Source organism: Dama dama, chromosome 6 (genome assembly GCF_033118175.1).
Source record: "Dama dama isolate Ldn47 chromosome 6, ASM3311817v1, whole genome shotgun sequence".
Taxonomy (NCBI): domain Eukaryota; kingdom Metazoa; phylum Chordata; class Mammalia; order Artiodactyla; family Cervidae; genus Dama; species Dama dama.
Window position 1 is genome coordinate 32,847,744 of NC_083686.1, and position 18,263 is coordinate 32,866,006.

Consider the following 18,263-nt stretch of genomic DNA (forward strand, 5'->3'; position numbering starts at 1 on the left):
ATTTTCGAGAAGCATAAGGGAAAAACAAGAAGGAAAGACATAAATAAAAGGAGTTAGAGAAGAGAGATGTGGATGGAAATCTTGGAGGCTGGAAAATGATGCTCATCAGTGAAAATTCTTGCTGTTGTGCAAATAATTTTTCAAATAGTGACAACTATGTTGAAAGTTCTCATTCTTGCTTTGGTGTTTTGTAAATTGACCCTTTATTATTTTCTATATCTACTCCCTAAAATATGTTATTTATTTACAAGTTTTTACTTTGTGGTAGCTTGGAGTGTTTCCTATTCTCGTCATCTTGAAATTATTGGTTGATACTCTTACTAAGCACAATATTGGTACAGTAGATTCTTTCTATTTTTTTTTTAATAAAAATTTTTGTGCCTGATCCAGTATAATTATGGAACAGTGTAAATACAGAAGTGGCAAGGACCAAACATAAGGAGAAGAGATTAAGAAGAGGTGGCAAGAATACACAGAAGAACTATACAAAAAAGTCTTAATGACCTGGAAAACCATGATGGTGCAGTCACTCACCCAGAGCCAGACATCTTGGTGTGTGGAGTCAAGTGAAGTCAAGTGGGCCTTAAGAAGCATTTATTATGAACAAAGCTAGTGGAGTTGATGGAATTCCAGCTGAGCTATTTTAGTTGCTAAAAGATGATGATAAAGTGTTGCACTCAGTATGCCATCAAATTTGGAAAATCAGCAATGGCCATAGGACTGGAAGAGATCAGATTTCATTCCAATCTCAAAGAAAGGCAATGCCAAAGAATGTTCAAACTGCCATAGAATTGTGCTCATTTCACATGCTAGCAAGGTAATGCTCAAAATCCTTCAAGCTAGGCTTCAACAGTATGTGAACTGAGACCTTCCTGTTGTACAGGCTGGATTTAGTAAAGGCAGAAGAACCAGAGATAAGTTGCCAGCATCCAGGTCCATATAATGAAAGCTATAGTTTTTCCAGTAGTCATGTATGGGCGTGAGAGATGAACAATAAAAAAGGCTGAGCACTGAAGAATTGATGCCTTTGAACTGTGGTGCTGGAAGACTCTTTGAGAGTCCCGTGGACTGCCAGGAGATCAAATGAGTCAGTCCTAAAGGCAATAACCCTGAATATTCATTGGAAGGACTGATGCGGAAGCTAATGCTCCAGTACTCTGGCCCCCTATGAGAAGAGCCAACTCACTGAAAAAGACTGATGCTGTGAAAGACCCTGACACTGGCAAAGACTGAGGGCAGGAGAGGTGGGTGGCAGAGGATGAGATAGTTGAATGGCATCACTGACTCAATGGACGTGAGTTTGAGCAAATTCCAGGAGATTACAAAGGACAGGGAAGCCTGGCGTGCTGCAGCCCGTGAGGTCCCAAAGAGGTGGGCATGACTTAGCAACTGAACAACAATGGTATAATTAAGGCAGTCTTCTTTTACTCCTTTTTAAGCGTGGATCAGTTCTCTTTATCAGTATCAATCAGTTCTCTTCATTCCGAATTTAAAGTATTGCCAAAACCTATAACTTTCTGAAAATAGAATCACAGAGTGATGTTGCTTTAAGGTTTCATGACAGAATTTCACTCATTTTATCCTCTATCCCTCTACTTCCTAATAAAGCACCTAGAATAGCATTTTTCATATTTGCATGTGCATTTGAATTCACTGAGGGTCTTGTTAAAATATTGATTAATAAATGATTCAGTGGGTCTGGGGTGGGACTCAAGATTCTATTGTTCTAAACAGTCTATCCCAGGTAATGCTAATGTAGTTGATGTGAGCCACATTTTAAGTATCAAAATTTAGGTAGTATCTAAAGTTGCTCATGCTTGGTAGCAGTTTTATCGGTATCATTGCCTAGTGAAATATAGGCTTTCACCTGAACTTGTTATTTTGGTGTCTGTTTGAGAGCTTGTATACCAAACAGTGTTATATGCTGTAGGTAATAAAGATGACTTAAAGTGCTGGTAGGAAGGCTTGTACCCCACTCAGTTCTTTGGCCTTGCATCGTGTGGAGGCTGCTGCTGGCGGGCTCAGCCAGGTCCTGGGGTGTCTGGGGGTGGTGCCTGCGGTCTGGGAGCTAGTGTTGGCCTGCTGGTGGGCAGGGCTGTGGCCTGGGGTTGATGTTGCCTGCTTGTGGGCAGGACCTGTTCCTTAACACTGGTGGCTGTGAGGTCCAGAGTGTTTTGGAGCTGGTGTAAATTCACCAGCAGAATGGTGGGCAGAGCTGGATCCTGGGATTTCTGGCTACAAGGCCCTGGGATTCCTGGAGCTGGTGTCAGACTGATGGTGGGTAGGACTGATCCTGATGGTTGGTCGTGGGGTTCCAGGGGTCCAGAGGCTAGTCCTGGCCCATTGATAAGTAGGGCTGGGTCCCACCTAGGTTGGCTTCTTGGCCTGGGTTGTCTCAGGACTGATGCTGACCTCCTGGTGGGTGGAGGGGATCCTGGCATTAGTAAGCTAGATGCTGCTGTTTTATTAATGGTCGCTGTGTCGTATCTGACTGTTTTGTGAGCCTGTGGACTACAGCCCTGCAGGCTCCTCTGCCCATGGGATTTCCCAGGCAAGAATACTGGAGTTGCCAATACTGGTTGCCATTTCCTTCTCCAGGGGATCTGTCTGTCCCAGGGATCTAACCCACGTCTCCTGCATTGGCAAGCGGTTTCTTTACCACTGACCACTGGGAATCTCTAGTAATCTAGATAGAAGATTCCAAAATTGTGGTTGCCGACAGCAGTATCCTTGTGGTAGAACAATGACTGCAACCAGCATCTGGGTCCCCAGTGAGCTCCACTTACTACATGTCTCTCTGGGAGGCTCTCCGAGATCAGCAAGTAGTTTTGACCCAGGCTCCTTCCGAACTGCTACTTCTGCCTTGGGCCTTGGAGTGTTTGAGATTTTGCCATTTTAATTACAATGCCTTTGCCTATTAAGAGTGGCATCTGTATTTACTATAGCCCTCAGATTCTCCTGAAAGTAAGCCTCACTAGCCTTCAAAGTCAGACTTTAGGGGGCTTGTCTTCCTGGTGCAGGAATCCTACACAGGGGAGCCCAGCGTGGGACTCACACCATGTGGCTCCCTGAGGAGAGCCATGCAATTGTTAATTATTCTTCTGTGTAGGTTTCCCACCGTGGGTCTTCGTTGTCTCTTGTCTCTTCCTTTCCTGCCTGTCTTGTGGCTCTTCATGTCTTTAGTTGTAGAAGGTCTTTTCTGCTAGACTTCAAATTGTTCTCATCAATATTTGCTCTGTAAATAGTAGTTGTAATTTTAGTATGCCTGTGGGAGGAGGTGAGCTCAGGATCTTCCTACTCTGCCATATGGCCACTTCCCCTGCTTATATACTTTTACGCAGTTTATTTACTATATGAGTTTCCTATTTGATAATGATTTTAAGTTCTTTGGATCTCATAGAAATATTTGTGTCAGAAACTTAAAAATGCAGGTTTCTTGATTGACTTGGTGGTCAAGAAAATTTTTCATTATATAACATCTAATGTTTTAATTCTCTTTCTGAAAAAAGAATTTTCCATTGTTAAACTCATGTTGGTGGTTGTACACATTTTGTTATAGATGCAATATTTGTATTCAAATAGCCTATATTTCTGATTTCCCCTTCTTCCTGGTTGTCAGTCTCAAGAACAAAACTACAATTCATCTGTCCCTTTTGTTAGATCTTTTCTTATCTACCTGCTTTTGTAGTAAAATGAAACTGCTATTGACACCTTTAACTTTTTGTTACTTTCCATATTCATTCTTGTTTTAAATTCTTTTTCCTCTTTAAATTCTATTCAAAGAAAGGTTCTTTTTTCCTTCAGGTAGAAAATATAACTTTATTGAAAACTTCCTTTAAGTATTCTCTTTCATAAATTAGATTGACTAAAGTCATGAATTATTTTAAAACAGAAAAGCAGTGGTTAACCTTTTCTTACATGGGACTTTCTTAAGTAGTGGAAGGAGTCATATATTTCGTTTTTCCTTTACATACTATACTTTTCTTTTTGACTCAGGAGTACATGTTGCTTATCAAGCAATGTGCAAAGTTTGCATTTAGCTGAGAGGAAGTTGTAGATTTTGAGAATGTGTGACTTTAAAAAAATAGAAGAAAAAAGAAGTCCATAGGATAAATTTAAGAAGTTTCTATAATTGAGAGGCATTTTTTGTTTGTTTTTTTAATTGGCTGTGGTTTTCTGAATATTCTTTGGTTCAGTAGATTTTTATTTTTATTCTTTATTTTAGGAAGCAAGAAAGGTAACACCAATGTTCCTCACAAAAAGAAACAGAAAAAAGATAAGGAATGCAAAAAGAAGCATTTTTCAAGTGGATCCAAGAAGAACAAAATTGAACCTGAAGAATTAACTTCAACTGTCACAAGAAGTCGAAGAATTTCTAGACGCCCATCTAATTGGTGGGTGGTAAAATCAGAGCAGAGTAAGTATTTTTATTTAAATCATATTCATTCTATCAGAGGCTCTGTGTTTGATTTACATTCCTGTTCGCTTGAGAAAAATCTCATGAGGAAAAAATTAAATTGGATCATCAATAGAAATATTAAATCAATTAATTATAGATATTCATGAAGCTTTATCATATACAGTATTCTAGGTATAGGGACACAGCTGTGGAAAAATAAAACCAAAAATGAAACATTGCTGCTGTTATATGACTTATATTCTACAGAAGGAAGACCAGCAGTATAGATATATGGATGAGGTGAGGAACTATTTTAAATACTGCTCATGGCATGAATTAGATGAGAGCTAAGAATTGACAGTGTGGGGAGGGGGGATCGGGATTGGGAATACATGTAAATCCATGGCTGATTCATATCAATGTATGACAAAACCCACTGGAAAAAAAAAATAATAATAAAAAAAAAAAAAAAAAAAGAATTGACAGTGTGATTTTGGGGGGTTGTTATCACCTTGATAAAATTGATTTTTGTAGAATGATGAGACCAAAGGTCTCTGTTTGAGGTGGATTCAAGGGAGTTTGGAAGTGAGACCAAAGAGACAGTAAAATAAAGGGGTATGGCAGATGGGTCAAGAGATGGTCTCTCTCTCTTTTTTAATATGCAAGATATTATATCAGCTCATCTGCTTTTTAAAACGACTGTGTGAAAAGGTACAGGATCACAGCCCTTGTATAGGCAAGGAATGGGTGTGGGCTACCCCAGAATAAAAGGGTTAGCTCTAGATTGAAGCAAAGACATTATCATGTGAAAAGGTAAAGGCAGAGTATGTGGCAACACTTAGAAGTAGGTTGGTGGGGTTGATGGTGGGAGGATAAATGTTGAAGGTAAACTTTGAGTAGATTACTTTGTTTAGTTTCTTACTCTTTAAAATGTGACTACCATTACTTCTAACCTCATTAAATTATAAATATTAAATGGCATATATTTAGTATTAAAATGTTAAATACTACTGTTACTACTTTGGAGAACTCATCTTTTTGCCCCACGTTGCTGGAAACTGTACTATGTTAAATGAACGTGTAATTATATGGACTAATAAAAATCTTACAAAGCTGGGATAAGCATGCTTGAGCTCCATAATTTACCAAAAAAGACTTGAAACATGTATTAGTCCTGAGACATGTTGGGATCAAGTAGGTAGTCACAAAAGTGGAGGAATGCTTACAGATCACCTGATCCAAACTCCTTCATCGGATGGAAGAACAAACCAAGTCTGAAGCATAGAAAAGCAGCATAAGTTCCCCTTAAGGTCAGAGACCTTTGTGCTAGAATTTGAAACAACAGAACCCATATTTCTTTACTCTTGATCTGCCTGTAGTGTTCGTAAGAAACATTTATTGTGTGCCCATGGTGAGGCAGGAATGGTGTTAGCCTGGGCCCAGGACTCAGTGAGGCAAATGAGCAACCTAGAATGGGAAATTTAAGAAGACACTTGCTCTTAGGGCTGTGTGACTGACTTGGAGTAAAGTGAAGTGAAAGTCACTCAATTGTGTCGGACTCTTTGTGACCCCATGGACTATACAGTCCATGAAATTCTCCAGGCCAGAATACAGAAGTGGGTAGCCTTTCCCTTCTCCAGGGGATCTTCCCAACCCAGGGAATGAACCCAGGTATCCCGCATTGCAGGCAGATTCTTTACCAACTGAGCTATCAGGGAAGCCCAACTTGGAGTAAACACCTTCTTAAATTTTATACCCTAGTTAGAATTTTTATTTTTTTCTTTATGAGAACTTTTAAGATGTACTCTCTGATAATTATTTTGCAGTATATACTATATAAGATTATTGTGTTTTGCACCTTAAACCTGCATAGTCAGTTATGATATATGTCAGTTATATATTGATATATAACTGATATCTGTCAGTTGTATATCAATAAAACTGGGAAAAATTATTTACCACCCTAGGCTATTCTTGCTTTACCACAGTCCTGCCCCTGCTGTTAGACATTAGGAATATAAAGATAGGTCTTGGTCTAAATGATTGTCAGTCTGCTGTAAGAGAGTGGTAAGTAAACAATGAGCTGTATGTTGTTGTTCAGTCACTCATTCGTGTCTGACTCTTTGTGACCCCGTGGACTGCAGCATATCAGGCTTCCCTGTCCTTCCCTGTCTCCCCGAGTTTGCTCAAACTTGTCTCCGTTGAGTTGATGATGCCATCCAACCATTTCATACTCTGCCTCCTTCTCCTCCTGCCTTCTTTCGCAGCAGTGGGGTCTTTTCCAATGAGTTGGCTCTTCGCATGTATCAAGATGTATGATAGACATTATCAAAGGACCGAGAAGAGCTGCTTAATTTAGCCTTGGGCTTCCTGAAGATGGGATGATTAGGAGCAAGCTCAGTGATTGGCTGTGGGGAGGAAAGAGGACGGAATGTTTGAAGCAGAAGTATCGTGTAGAGATTTGGTGCTGAGAGTTCAACCTTTTAAAATTGTTTTGTCAAAATTATCTGGGGGAGTTGTTAAAACACAAATTACAGTATCTTACTCTAAAAATTTTGATTTAGTAGGTCTGAGCTAAGGCCTGAGAATTTGCATTTCAAACAGATTCCCAGGTAATGCTGATTTTTTGGTCTAGGGACTACTGTTTAAGATCAGTGCTTTGGAAAAAGGCAAATAGTTCAGTACTGCTGCCTTTTTTTGATTTGTCTATTTGGAGAAGAGTGTTGAGTTACGCTTAATGAAAAAGCACTTAGATGTAGTAATAAATTAGACTTAAACATATTTGAACTTAATCCTTAAGCTATGGGTAATCACTAAAAAATTTTAACCAGATTGTAGTGATTCATTTTGTGTTTTCTAAGGATGATTCTTAAAATGGTGTAAAGGATGGATCGAAGAATGCAAGGGTAGAGAAAGGATATCAGTTTAGAGGCTGTTTTAATGATCCAGATAAGAAATGATAAAGGTGCCTGCTAATGACAGGTAGCAGAGCTTAAAAGAAGAGGATTTGAGAAGCATTACAAGAAAGTAGAGTGACCGGATTTAGGATTCCTTGTGGTTGAGGGCAGGAGTCTCATATGACTCATATATATGAGATAGTGACACTTTTCATTAAGATAGGAAATAAAACTAGAGTGGCAGATTTGGGGGAGAGTGGTAGGTCAATGTTATAGATATCAGCATGTAGATAATCATTATATCAGAATATAGATAGTAATTAAAGTTATGTATAGATAGATCCTTCAAAAAAGTGCACGGAGACTGAGAAGATGAAACTGGGACCTTGGGGATATACCAGAATGTTAAGAATGTGGGCAGAGCCAGAGAGGATGGTTTTGAAAACTTGTGATCAATTTAAAAGATTTTGTCCATGTATCTGTAAATTGCAAGCAGATCAAGCCAGTCAATTCTAAAGGAAATCAACCTCGAATATTCACTGATGCTAAAGTTGAAGTTCTAGTACTTTGGCCACCTGATGAGCCAACTCATTGGAAAAGACCCTGATCTTGGGAAAGAGTCAGACACGACTTAGTGACTAACAACAACAACAATCTATAAAGTGAAGAGCTGAATAGTTTATGAATTTAACTTGAAAACAGATGTAGATTACTATGAAATTGGGGTGCATGCATATGTTTACATGAAAAATATAAATAATATTGATATTTTAGTGCGCCAGATAATCAAACGTATACTCACTTTATGTTATCATTTAATCCTGTAGGTCCTTTTTCTAGCAATTCTTCAGTAAGAAATGAACTGTCAGTGTATTATAACAGTAGACAAAAACCACCTGCTGAAAAACCGAACCAATCATCTAAGAATATTGGAAAAAAAGCTGTTCCATTTAAAAAGCAGAAGAGAGCTAATGAAGGCAGCTCAGGAGCACAGAAGGTTTTATGTGCTAAAGATTCTGGTGGTTCCCAGAATGAGTCATTGGGAAGCAATGAAGCAAACCTGGCTAAGAAGAAAAATCCTAATCCTTCTGGGTAATGTCTCTTTTTTTTGTTTGTTTTTTTGGGTAATGTCTCTTATATGCACAAAGTAATTATTTTTGTTTGACACTTAATAAATGTCTCTGTTATTTAATCATTTATAGAAAGCAATATTAGCATAAAGGAGTATACAGTCTGACAGACCTGGTAGTAAATCCATGGTGTGCCATTAGCTGGGTGGATCCCCAGGCTAAATAGTACTCTAAATTTGTTTACTCTTATTAAAATGGGGGATAATATATAGCACAAGAGGTATGGTGATAAATTTAATAAGGTAGGTGTTATTGTCACCCAACAATCCCTTTTTTTAAATTGTGATAAAAACATATAACAAAATTTATCATCTTAATTAAATTTTTTAAAAAATTTATTTATTTGGCTGCATTGTGTCTTAGTTGTGGCACAGGAGATGTTTTGTCATGTCTCCTTTGTGTCAAAGTTGTGATACACAGACTTTCTAGGTGTGGTGCGTGGGCTCAGAGCTATGGTGCTTGGGCTTAGTTACTCTGCAAGATGTGGGATATTAGTGCTGCAACCAGGGATTGAACCCACATCCCCTGCAGTGCAAGTTGGATTCTTAACCGCTGGACCACCAGGGAAGTCCCCTGGTGTTTTTCAGTGTATCGTTTGAGTTGCTTTCTTTTTTATTTTGTTTAATTAATTAATTAATTTTTGTCTGTGGTGGGTCTTTAGTTCTGTGTGTGGACTTTTTCTAGTTGCGGCAAGCAGGGACAACTACTCTCCAGTTGCCGTGCACAGATGTCTCATTGTGGTGGCTTCTCTTGTTGCAGAGCACCTCGTCCAGGGTGAGCAGGCTTCGGCAGTTGTGGCTCTTGGGTTCTGCAACGCAGGCTCAGTAGTTCTGCTGCAAGGTCTTAGTTGTCCTGCATCGTGTGGAGTCTTCTCAGATCAGGGATTGAACCTGTCCCCTGCTTTGGCAGACTGATTCTTAATCACTGGACCACTAGGGAAGTCCAAGTTGCTTTTTTTGAAGTGAGATTAATATAATTTTAGTAATTGGGAATGCATTAATTCTTTTCCTATAAGATGATAATAGCTAACATATTTTAGTGCTAATTGTTATCAAGTGTTCACTAGATGCTTTCAATGAATTCTCATCAATCCTGACAACCTAGTAAATACTGCTCTTAGGCATTTTTGCTTTTTGATATGGCATTGGCTTATTCATTCATTCAAAAAATACTTAATGCATATTATGTATGAGAAATTGCAGGTGCTGGGGATGTAGTGAATACATGATAGAATACTCTAAAATACATTACTGTATGGTGTTATGGTGCATACTGTCTATAAGTAGTTCACTGAGTTGTACGTTTGCCCCCAATGATTTGCAGTGCTCCCTCTGTCTTATGTCAGACTTCCATATTTATAGTAGCTTATTCTTTATATCAGGGCTTCCCTGGTGGCTCGGAGGTTAAAGCGTCTGCCTGCAATGTGGGAGACCTGGGTTCGATCCCTGGGTCGGGAAGATCCCCTGGAGAAGGAAATGGCAACCCACTCCAGTATTCTTGCCTGGAGAATCCCATGGATGGAGGAGCCTGGTGGGCTACATTAGTCCATGGGGTCGCAAAGAGTTGGACATGACTGACCGACTTCACTTTCACTTTCTTTTCTATTCTTTATATTATTTGGTTTTTGTTACGAATCTTGAGAGGTTGAGAGGATAGGTATTAGCTCTTTTTACATGTAAGGAAGGCCCACTTAAATAAATGTATCTAGGTCTTTTATTAGCCCAGTTGTTTTTACTTGAATGTGTTAATAATAATAAACAGTTTTAATGATAATAAATCACTGTTTTATTAAACAAAGCAGGTAAGCCTTAGCTATGGGTTGAGAGAAATAATGAGGTATAAAAATAAAGTTTTTATGTTGAGTTTCTGAATTTGATCTAGTATCCCTATCTTACACATAACGGGACTATTTAGAAACATCCAAAGTTGATAGTTATTACAATATCTGCTTAGGAAACCTGTTGGGTATCTGGATTCATAGAAAGGAAGATCTTTGAGACATTTGTATAGTCTACTTACTATGTGTAGATGACCAAACACGTAATTGTCTTGATATTTTGCATGTCATAAAGTGGGAAATCCTGTGGACAGAGGAGCCTGGTGGGCTACAATGCCTGGGGTCACAAAAGAGTCAGACATGACTTAGCAACTAAACAACAATAAGCATATGTCTCAGCAATTTTACTTGTACACAGATGTTTTTATCAGCATTATTCATAATAGTCAAAAGGTAGTTTCCCAGATGTTCAGCAGTGGATGAATGGATAATCAAAATATAACAGAATGTGCTTCAAAGAACACCATCAAGAAAGCAAGAATACTGGAGTGAGGTGTCATTTACTTCTCCAGGGGATCTTCCCGACCCAGGGATTGAACTCACGTCTTCTGCCTTGCAGGCGTGTTCTTTACTACTGAGCCACTAGAGAAGCCTGAGTCACATGATGACTTTACATTAATCCTTTGAGGAACTGCAGGATCATTTTCCAAAGCATCTGCACTATTTTATGTTCCTGTCAGCAGTTGACTTCAGTGACTCCACATCCTTGTCAACATTTGTTGGCTTTTTGATTCTAGCCATCCTAATTGGTATGAAGTTGTATCTCATTGTGATTTTTATTTTCATTCTGTGGAGACTAAGATCCTTTGCAGATTTTTAATTGGATTGTCTTTTTTTTTAAATTGAATTGTCTTGAGAGGTCCTTATTCCAGATATAAGTCTCTTTTCAAATAAGTGATATTTGATAATCTCTCATTCTTTGGGTTGTCTCATTTTCTTGATGGTGTTCTTTGAAGGATGAAAGTTGTTTTCTTCTTTTTAATTTTTATTTTTTAATTTATGGAAGTATGCTAGCACATTTACAGAAAACTTAGAAAGTATAGAACAAGGTTACATGTAGTTCCACTATATATTACAATTTTTTTAAATAGATAAATTAAGATTTTTAGTTGGCATTTCAATAAAAACTCAAAAATTAATAGAATGAGTATACAGAGAACTAGGAGGATATAGTAGACCTGAAAACCACTGTGAACCAATTCAACATAATTAAGATTTATACAATTTTGACACAACAGCAGGATACAAATTTTATTCAAGTTCCTATAGGCTGTAAACTAGAAGACACAGGAACATATCCAGGAATGTAAAACAAAGTGCAAAAATTTCATGGTCTGAAGTTATTGAAATCTTACAGTCTGTTCTTTTATTCCTGTGGAATTATGTTAGAAATCAATATCAAAAGATACTTGATAATAACCCACATATCTTCAAGTATGATGTCACAAGTACAGTGTGACATTTACCAAGAGAGATCTTCAACTTAGCCCTTGAAAGCCTCAATAAAGTTAGACTGAAAAAACACAGAGGGTGATTGCAGAGGAGAAAGCATTTGAATGGGAAATTAGTATAAAAATGAGAAATTAATGTTAAGGATACTTTAAACTTCCCTTCCCTTGTGGGTTTCCCTTGTGGCTCAGCTGGTAAAGAATCCGCCTGCAGTGCAGGAGACCTGGGTTTGATCCTTGGGTTGAGAAGATCCCCTGGAGAAGGGAAAGGCTACCTACTCCAGTATTCTGGCTTGGAAAATTCCATGGACTGTATAGTCCATGGGATCGCAAAGAGTCAGACACAGCTGAGCGACTTTCATTCATTCATACTTTAGACAGAATCGCGTGTATTTGGAAATTAAATGGCCACTTTTAAATGATGAGTGTATCTAAAAGGCCATAACAAGGAAAGCTAGGAAATATTTGTAATAGAATAAAAATGAAAAGAGATTTTAACAGAATTTGTTGCATACAGCTGAAGCTACTCAGTGCAATTAAATACAGTGTGTAGCCTTGAATAACATATGAAAACAAACAATGGGCAGTGGCATAAAATTTTGTGAATTTGAACAAAATCTGTACTTTTAACATAATAAATTTTCTAGACTTGTAGCAGTAATACTAGATGTCAAAATACATGGAACTGTATCAAAGTTTTGAGTGAATATAAATTAGAAATCTAGCATTCTATTCATACTAAGTCAAACAAGTGGAATCAAAATGTCATAAATTTTTTTGGTTTGGCAAAAATTCATCAATTTTCTAAAATATATATATTATACACACACACACACACACACACACACACACACACACACACACACACACACACACACACACACACACACACACAAGCTTTCCTACTACCAGAAGCACAAAAGTTTTTAATTTTGATAAAGTCCCATTCATCAATTTTCTAAAATATATATATTATACACACACACACACACACACACACACACACACACACACACACACACACACACACACACACAAGCTTTCCTACTACCAGAAGCACAAAAGTTTTTAATTTTGATAAAGTCCCATTTATCTATTTTGTCTGGTTGCTTTTGTTGCTGTTGGTATTTTGGTGTCGTGTCTACAAATTCTTTGTCCAATTCAAGTTCATGAAGATTTACCCCTATGTTTTTTCCTAAGAGTTTTGTAGTTTTAGCTCTTAAATTTAATTCTCTGATCCAGTTTGAGTTAAGTTTTGTATATGCTGTAAAGAGTCCAGCCCTGTTCTTCTGCATGAGACTATTCAGTTCTCCCATAACTGTTTGTTGAAAAGAACTTTCCCCCCATTGAATAGTCTTAGAACCCTTTTTGTAGATCAACTGACCATAGATGTATGGGCTTATTTCTGAATTTTCAATTTTATTCTTTTGTCTACATAGCAGTTGTTCTAGAACCACACTGTCTTGATAACCATTGGTTAGAGGTAAGTTTTGAAATCGGGAAGTGTGAGTTTTCTTTTTTTAGGAATATTTTGGCTATTCTGAGTCTTGCATTTCCATATAAGTTTTAGAATCAGCATGTCAATTTCTGCAAAGATGTCAGAATTCTGATATGGATTGCTTTGAATCTGTTGGTTTAAGGATTATTGCTCTCTTAATAGTGTCTATTGATCGATGAACAGGTTTGTTTTTCCTATTAGCTAGATCTTTTTTAATTTCTCTCAACAATGTTTTTGTAATATGAGTTTTATATTTTCTGTTGTTAATTTCATTCCTAAGTATCCCTTTTGATGCTGTTGTGAATGGAATTGCTCTTTCAATATTACTTTTGTATTGATCAGTGCAAATGTATAGAAATACAATTGATATTTTTATGTTGATCTTTATCCTGCAATCTTGTTGAACTCATGTATTAGTTCTGATAGCTTTTAAAAATAGATTTTGTAGGACTTTCTAAGTAAAAGATCATGAATGTCATTTGTGAACAGTGATAGTTTTACTTTTGTTTTCCAATCCGGATGCTTTCTCTTGCATTATAGCTCTGGCTAAAGTCTTTAATACTGGGCTCAGTAAGAGTGGCATGGTAGACTTCTTTGTCTTGTTCTTAATCTCAGCAGGAATGCATCCAGTCTTTCACTATTCAATATGTGGGGTTTTTGTAAATGTCCTTTTATCAGATTGAGGAAGTTCTTTTTTATTCCTAGTTTGTTGAGTGTTTTTTATAGTGAAAAAATGTGTTTTGTCAAATGCTTTTTTTTTGGCATCTGTATACTGAGGTGGCCATGTGATACTTTTTTTTTTATTATTGATAAAATGTACTACATTAATTGGTTTTTGGCTTAAACCAAACATGTATCTCTGGTTTAAATCCTATTTGATCATGATACATAATTCTGTTTTTATGTTGCTAGTATTTTGTTGAGGGGTTTTGTTTTCTTTTGGTCTGTAGTTTTCTTGTGATGTCTTTGTGCAGTTTTGGTATCTGGATAACACTGACTTCATAAAATGAGTTGGGAAGTGCTTTTCTATTTTTTGGAAGAGTTTGTGAAGAAGTCCTGTTAAGTCTTTGAATGGTGGTAGAATTCAGTGGTGAAATCATCTGGGCAATTTTCTTTCTACTGATTTATTCTCTAATTAAGTCTTTTGAAATTGATTATTTTTTTCTTGAATCAGTGTTGGCAGTTTTTGTGTTTCTAGGAATTTGTCCATTCCACTCTGGTTATCTAATTTGTTGGTATACAGTTGTTTATAGTATTCTCTAACAATCCTTTTGTTTTGTTTTGACTGATGATAGGACCTAGAGGGAGACTAGAAACTCCAGAAATAAATTATCAAAGAATACTTAGAAGTTTGCATGCTGTTTAGTTATGTTGCAGTTTTATCCCCACAAATGATAAGAATAAGCTGGTAGACTGAGTCAAGAAACAAAACATGGGATTTGTAAGGGAGATGTGAGAGAAGAGAATTATACCATCTTGGAATAATGTATCTTGTTTGCATATATTTGCAGTAAGCTAACTAGTTGGCAGCTACCAAAGAGGTGAGCCTATGTTCCTCTGAACAGTACTGTTTGTCAGGAGGCTGGGTAGAGATATCAAAGAAAACAAATTTCAGTTCTTTAAGGATTTTCAACAAAAACTGTGATAGGTTAACTCCCTGATAGCTCGGTTGGTAAAGAACCCACCTGCAGTGCAGGAGACCCCAGAATTCGTGGCTCGGGAAGATCCTCTGGAGAAGGGATAGGCCACCCACTTCAGTATTCTTGGGCTTCCCTTGTGGCTCAACTGGTGAAGAATCCGCCTGCAGTGCGGGAGACCAGCTTTTGACCCCTGGGTTGGGAGGATCCCCTGGAGAAGGAAAAGGCTTCCCACTCCAGTATTCTGGCCTGGAGAATTCCATGGACATGGGTTTGCAAAGAGTTGGACACCCCTGAGCGACTTTCACTTTCCTACATCATAAGCTGCCTGTAGGTAATTACTCCCAGTTAGTCACTTCTATCTTGGTTAGGTCAGTTCTCTATCATTTCTTTTATCAGAATTTTTTAAATTAAAACTTTCAGTAGATTCTAAAATCAGATTTCCTTCCTGGACTAGTTGTTAAGTTTTAGGACCTGAACAAGATTATCTGATATTTGTCAGTATTGTATTGTCTACCCACCTGTGTTATGTTTCTGGAAGAACTAATTTTTGAAGAAATGTGAACAATTACAGACTTTTCATTTTCATAGAGATACAGGAAACTCAGAGAACCAAGATAGTATGGCTGCACAAAATGTTCATCGAAAGTCTCAAATGAGTGGATATACATGCACGACACCAGCAAAGTCTAACTTGGATTCTGGAGAGCCTGAGACTTCAGTTTTGGAAGGAAGGTATGCATGTGTCCTAAGGATAATGGGATTTACTCACTGTATTTGTTACCCACTGACTGTAACAAATTACTCCCAAAGGTTCATTTTAATTTTGTTAGTGCCTTGCAAACATTGTTTCACAGTTTCTGTGGTAGAAATCTGAGAGTGACTTAGCAGGCTAGTTCTGGCTCAGGGATTCTTATGAGGTATAGCAATCAAGATATCTGTCTAGTTTGCAGTCCTGGTTAGAGCATAGGGGATCCACTTATGAAGCGGCTTGCTCACAGGTTATTAGCTGGAGGCCAGAGTTTCTTTGTCACGTGACTGTCTCCACTGGGGTATTCAGTAAGGCAGCTGGCTTCCCACAAAGCAGATGATCCAAGTCAAAGTGTGACTCTGACAGAGGTCATAGTCTTTTAATGACCTAGTCTTTGAAGTCTTGGATTTTATTCTGTTTAGAAACAAGTCACTCAGTCTATATCATACTCAGAAGGGAGTTAGAATTGGGCTGTACCTTTTGAAAGAAGCATTATCTAAGAATTTGTTGGGTGTATGTTTAAAGAGAGCATACTCAGCAAGTAAACCAAATTACCCTACTCTCATAATATCTGAAGTCATAAACCCTTTTTCAAAATGAAGGAATGGTAAATTATAGCAGATTTTCAGACTTTAAAGGGATAACTAAGATTTCTTTACTGTTTGAGAGCCCTTGACTACTAGGCCTGTCCTGGGCTCAGGATGGACAAGGATCTAGGACTGGGATAAACCAAGTCATCTCTGAACAATTTTAAATTACTTGTTTTTGCTGGTAGTTTTTTAAAAAATTAAGCTGATTTATTTCTACTGATTTGATTTTTTTTTTTTTTTTTTACTGATTTGATTTTTATCAAAGTGTGTTATTGAGTTAACTTAAATGTGTAACTGTGACTCATGAGTTAGTTTAAAGGTTGTAAAATTCAGTGGTATTGTGTTTAAATCAAATGTGGGTTTAAATTGTAGATTTTTAGACTTTTGTTTTATGAATCAAGTAGGTATATTCTTAATGTCCTATAACATAATTACTGGTTTTATAAGAAAAAAATCTTTGGCAGTTTTAGGAGAAAAATGACCGTAAAGATAGATATGTTAAATAGATATATTACAAAAGCACAAATTTTGTGGTTTTCCTTTTTTTCTTAAGTGGACCTTTTCGGCTCAAGAATTATTTAACGTCTGGAAAGAATAATTCAGATGTGGATGATAATGTAGTTCAGGAAAATTTGAGTAAGTTATGATTTATTTTCTACTGTCTTGATTTTTATAGCATTATGGAAATTGGAGTAAGGTATGCTTTTTTTTTAATATCTTTTGTTTTATTTATTTATTTGGCTGAACCGGGTCTTAGCTGCAGCATGTGAACACTTAGCTGCAGCATGTGGGATCTAGTTCCCCGACCAGGGATTGAAGCTGGGCCCCTTGCATTTTAAGCCGGACTCTTAGCCACCAACCACCAGGGAAGTCCCTGTGCTGTGTTTCATTTAAATTGTCACCACTGACATTTTTATGGCATAAATGTATTGAGTGCCTACCCTTAAGAGCCTTATTTTATGGTTAGAGATTTGTAAGACCTTACAACTGGGTGCGAGAGGGAGGGAGGGAAAGATAAAGAGAAGGAGTAAGATGAGTGACAGTCCTTTCTTTGAAGTAGGACATAATAATATAATTGGCATTTAAGGTGCCTACTCCAGTATTTTAAAATGTCAGGCTGATAAGAGTATAAATGAAGCAAGATTCGCCATATATTGATGATCACTGAAGCTAAATGTTGAAGTTTTAAAAATGCCTCTTTATAGAGAGTTTTATAATTTTTATGCCCCTAAAGAATGTGCTTGACATATGATCTTTTATACATTTTTTTCTTTCCTAATTCACTAATTCTTTTTCCTTTTAAATAGTTTTTTCTCCCTCTGTTTAGATTAACTCTTATTATTTTTCTCTACTAAGTGGAATGCTTTTTATATTTATTTTTCTACTTTTTATTTGGTAAAGAGTTTGAATTTTCTGGAGTATAGTTTTAGTTAAAATTTTTTTTTTAAATAGAGTATTTTTACTATTGTATATTCTAAATTTCAGTGGTGATTTTTCTTTGACCCAAATGTTTTTTTAAAAGAGTACATTAATCAAGAGCGTGGTCTCCATAGTCAGGAACCTGGAAGTGAGTCTAGCTTTACCACTTAGCTATGTTATCTTGAGTAAGGTTTTTAATTGTTCTTAGCTTCAGCTTTCTTATTTATAAAATGGTGGTACCAATTCTCATCATATGAATTGATACAAAGATGAATATACATTCTTTGCTTAGTTTCTTTTTTTAATATATTATTTTATTTGGCTTTGTCGAGTCTTAATTGCGGCATGTGGGGTCTTCATTGAGTCATTGGCGATCTTTTGTTGTGGCACATGATCTCTAGTTGTGGCCCACGGGCTCAATAGTTGGGGTGTGCAGGCTTGTTGCTTCACAGTATGTGGGATCTTAGATCTCTGACCAGTGCTTGAACCTGCATCCCCTGCCTAGGAATGCAGATTCTGAACCACTGGGTCACCAGGGAAGTCCTCTGCTTAGTTTTAATACTGGTATATGTTAAATATGCAGTGTTCACTATTATCCTGAGAAGTTGTGCTTTGTTTTGTTTTTTTGTTTATAGTTTCTAGCTTTGATTCATTGTT

At 37.1% G+C, this 18,263-nt stretch overlaps 1 protein-coding gene across 3 annotated transcripts in view; it reads left to right on the top strand.

Annotated features, from left to right (window-relative positions):
- CENPC (centromere protein C) overlaps positions 1–18,263 on the top strand; it is an 82,372-nt gene that overhangs the window by 40,918 nt on the left and 23,191 nt on the right. For all 3 annotated transcript variants that reach the window (XM_061145866.1, XM_061145868.1, XM_061145867.1), the window contains exons 9-12: positions 4,226–4,417; positions 8,124–8,388; positions 15,438–15,581; positions 16,741–16,823. In XM_061145866.1, the coding sequence (XP_061001849.1) occupies positions 4,226–4,417; positions 8,124–8,388; positions 15,438–15,581; positions 16,741–16,823 (684 nt within the window). The remainder of the gene's footprint in view (positions 1–4,225; positions 4,418–8,123; positions 8,389–15,437; positions 15,582–16,740; positions 16,824–18,263) is intronic.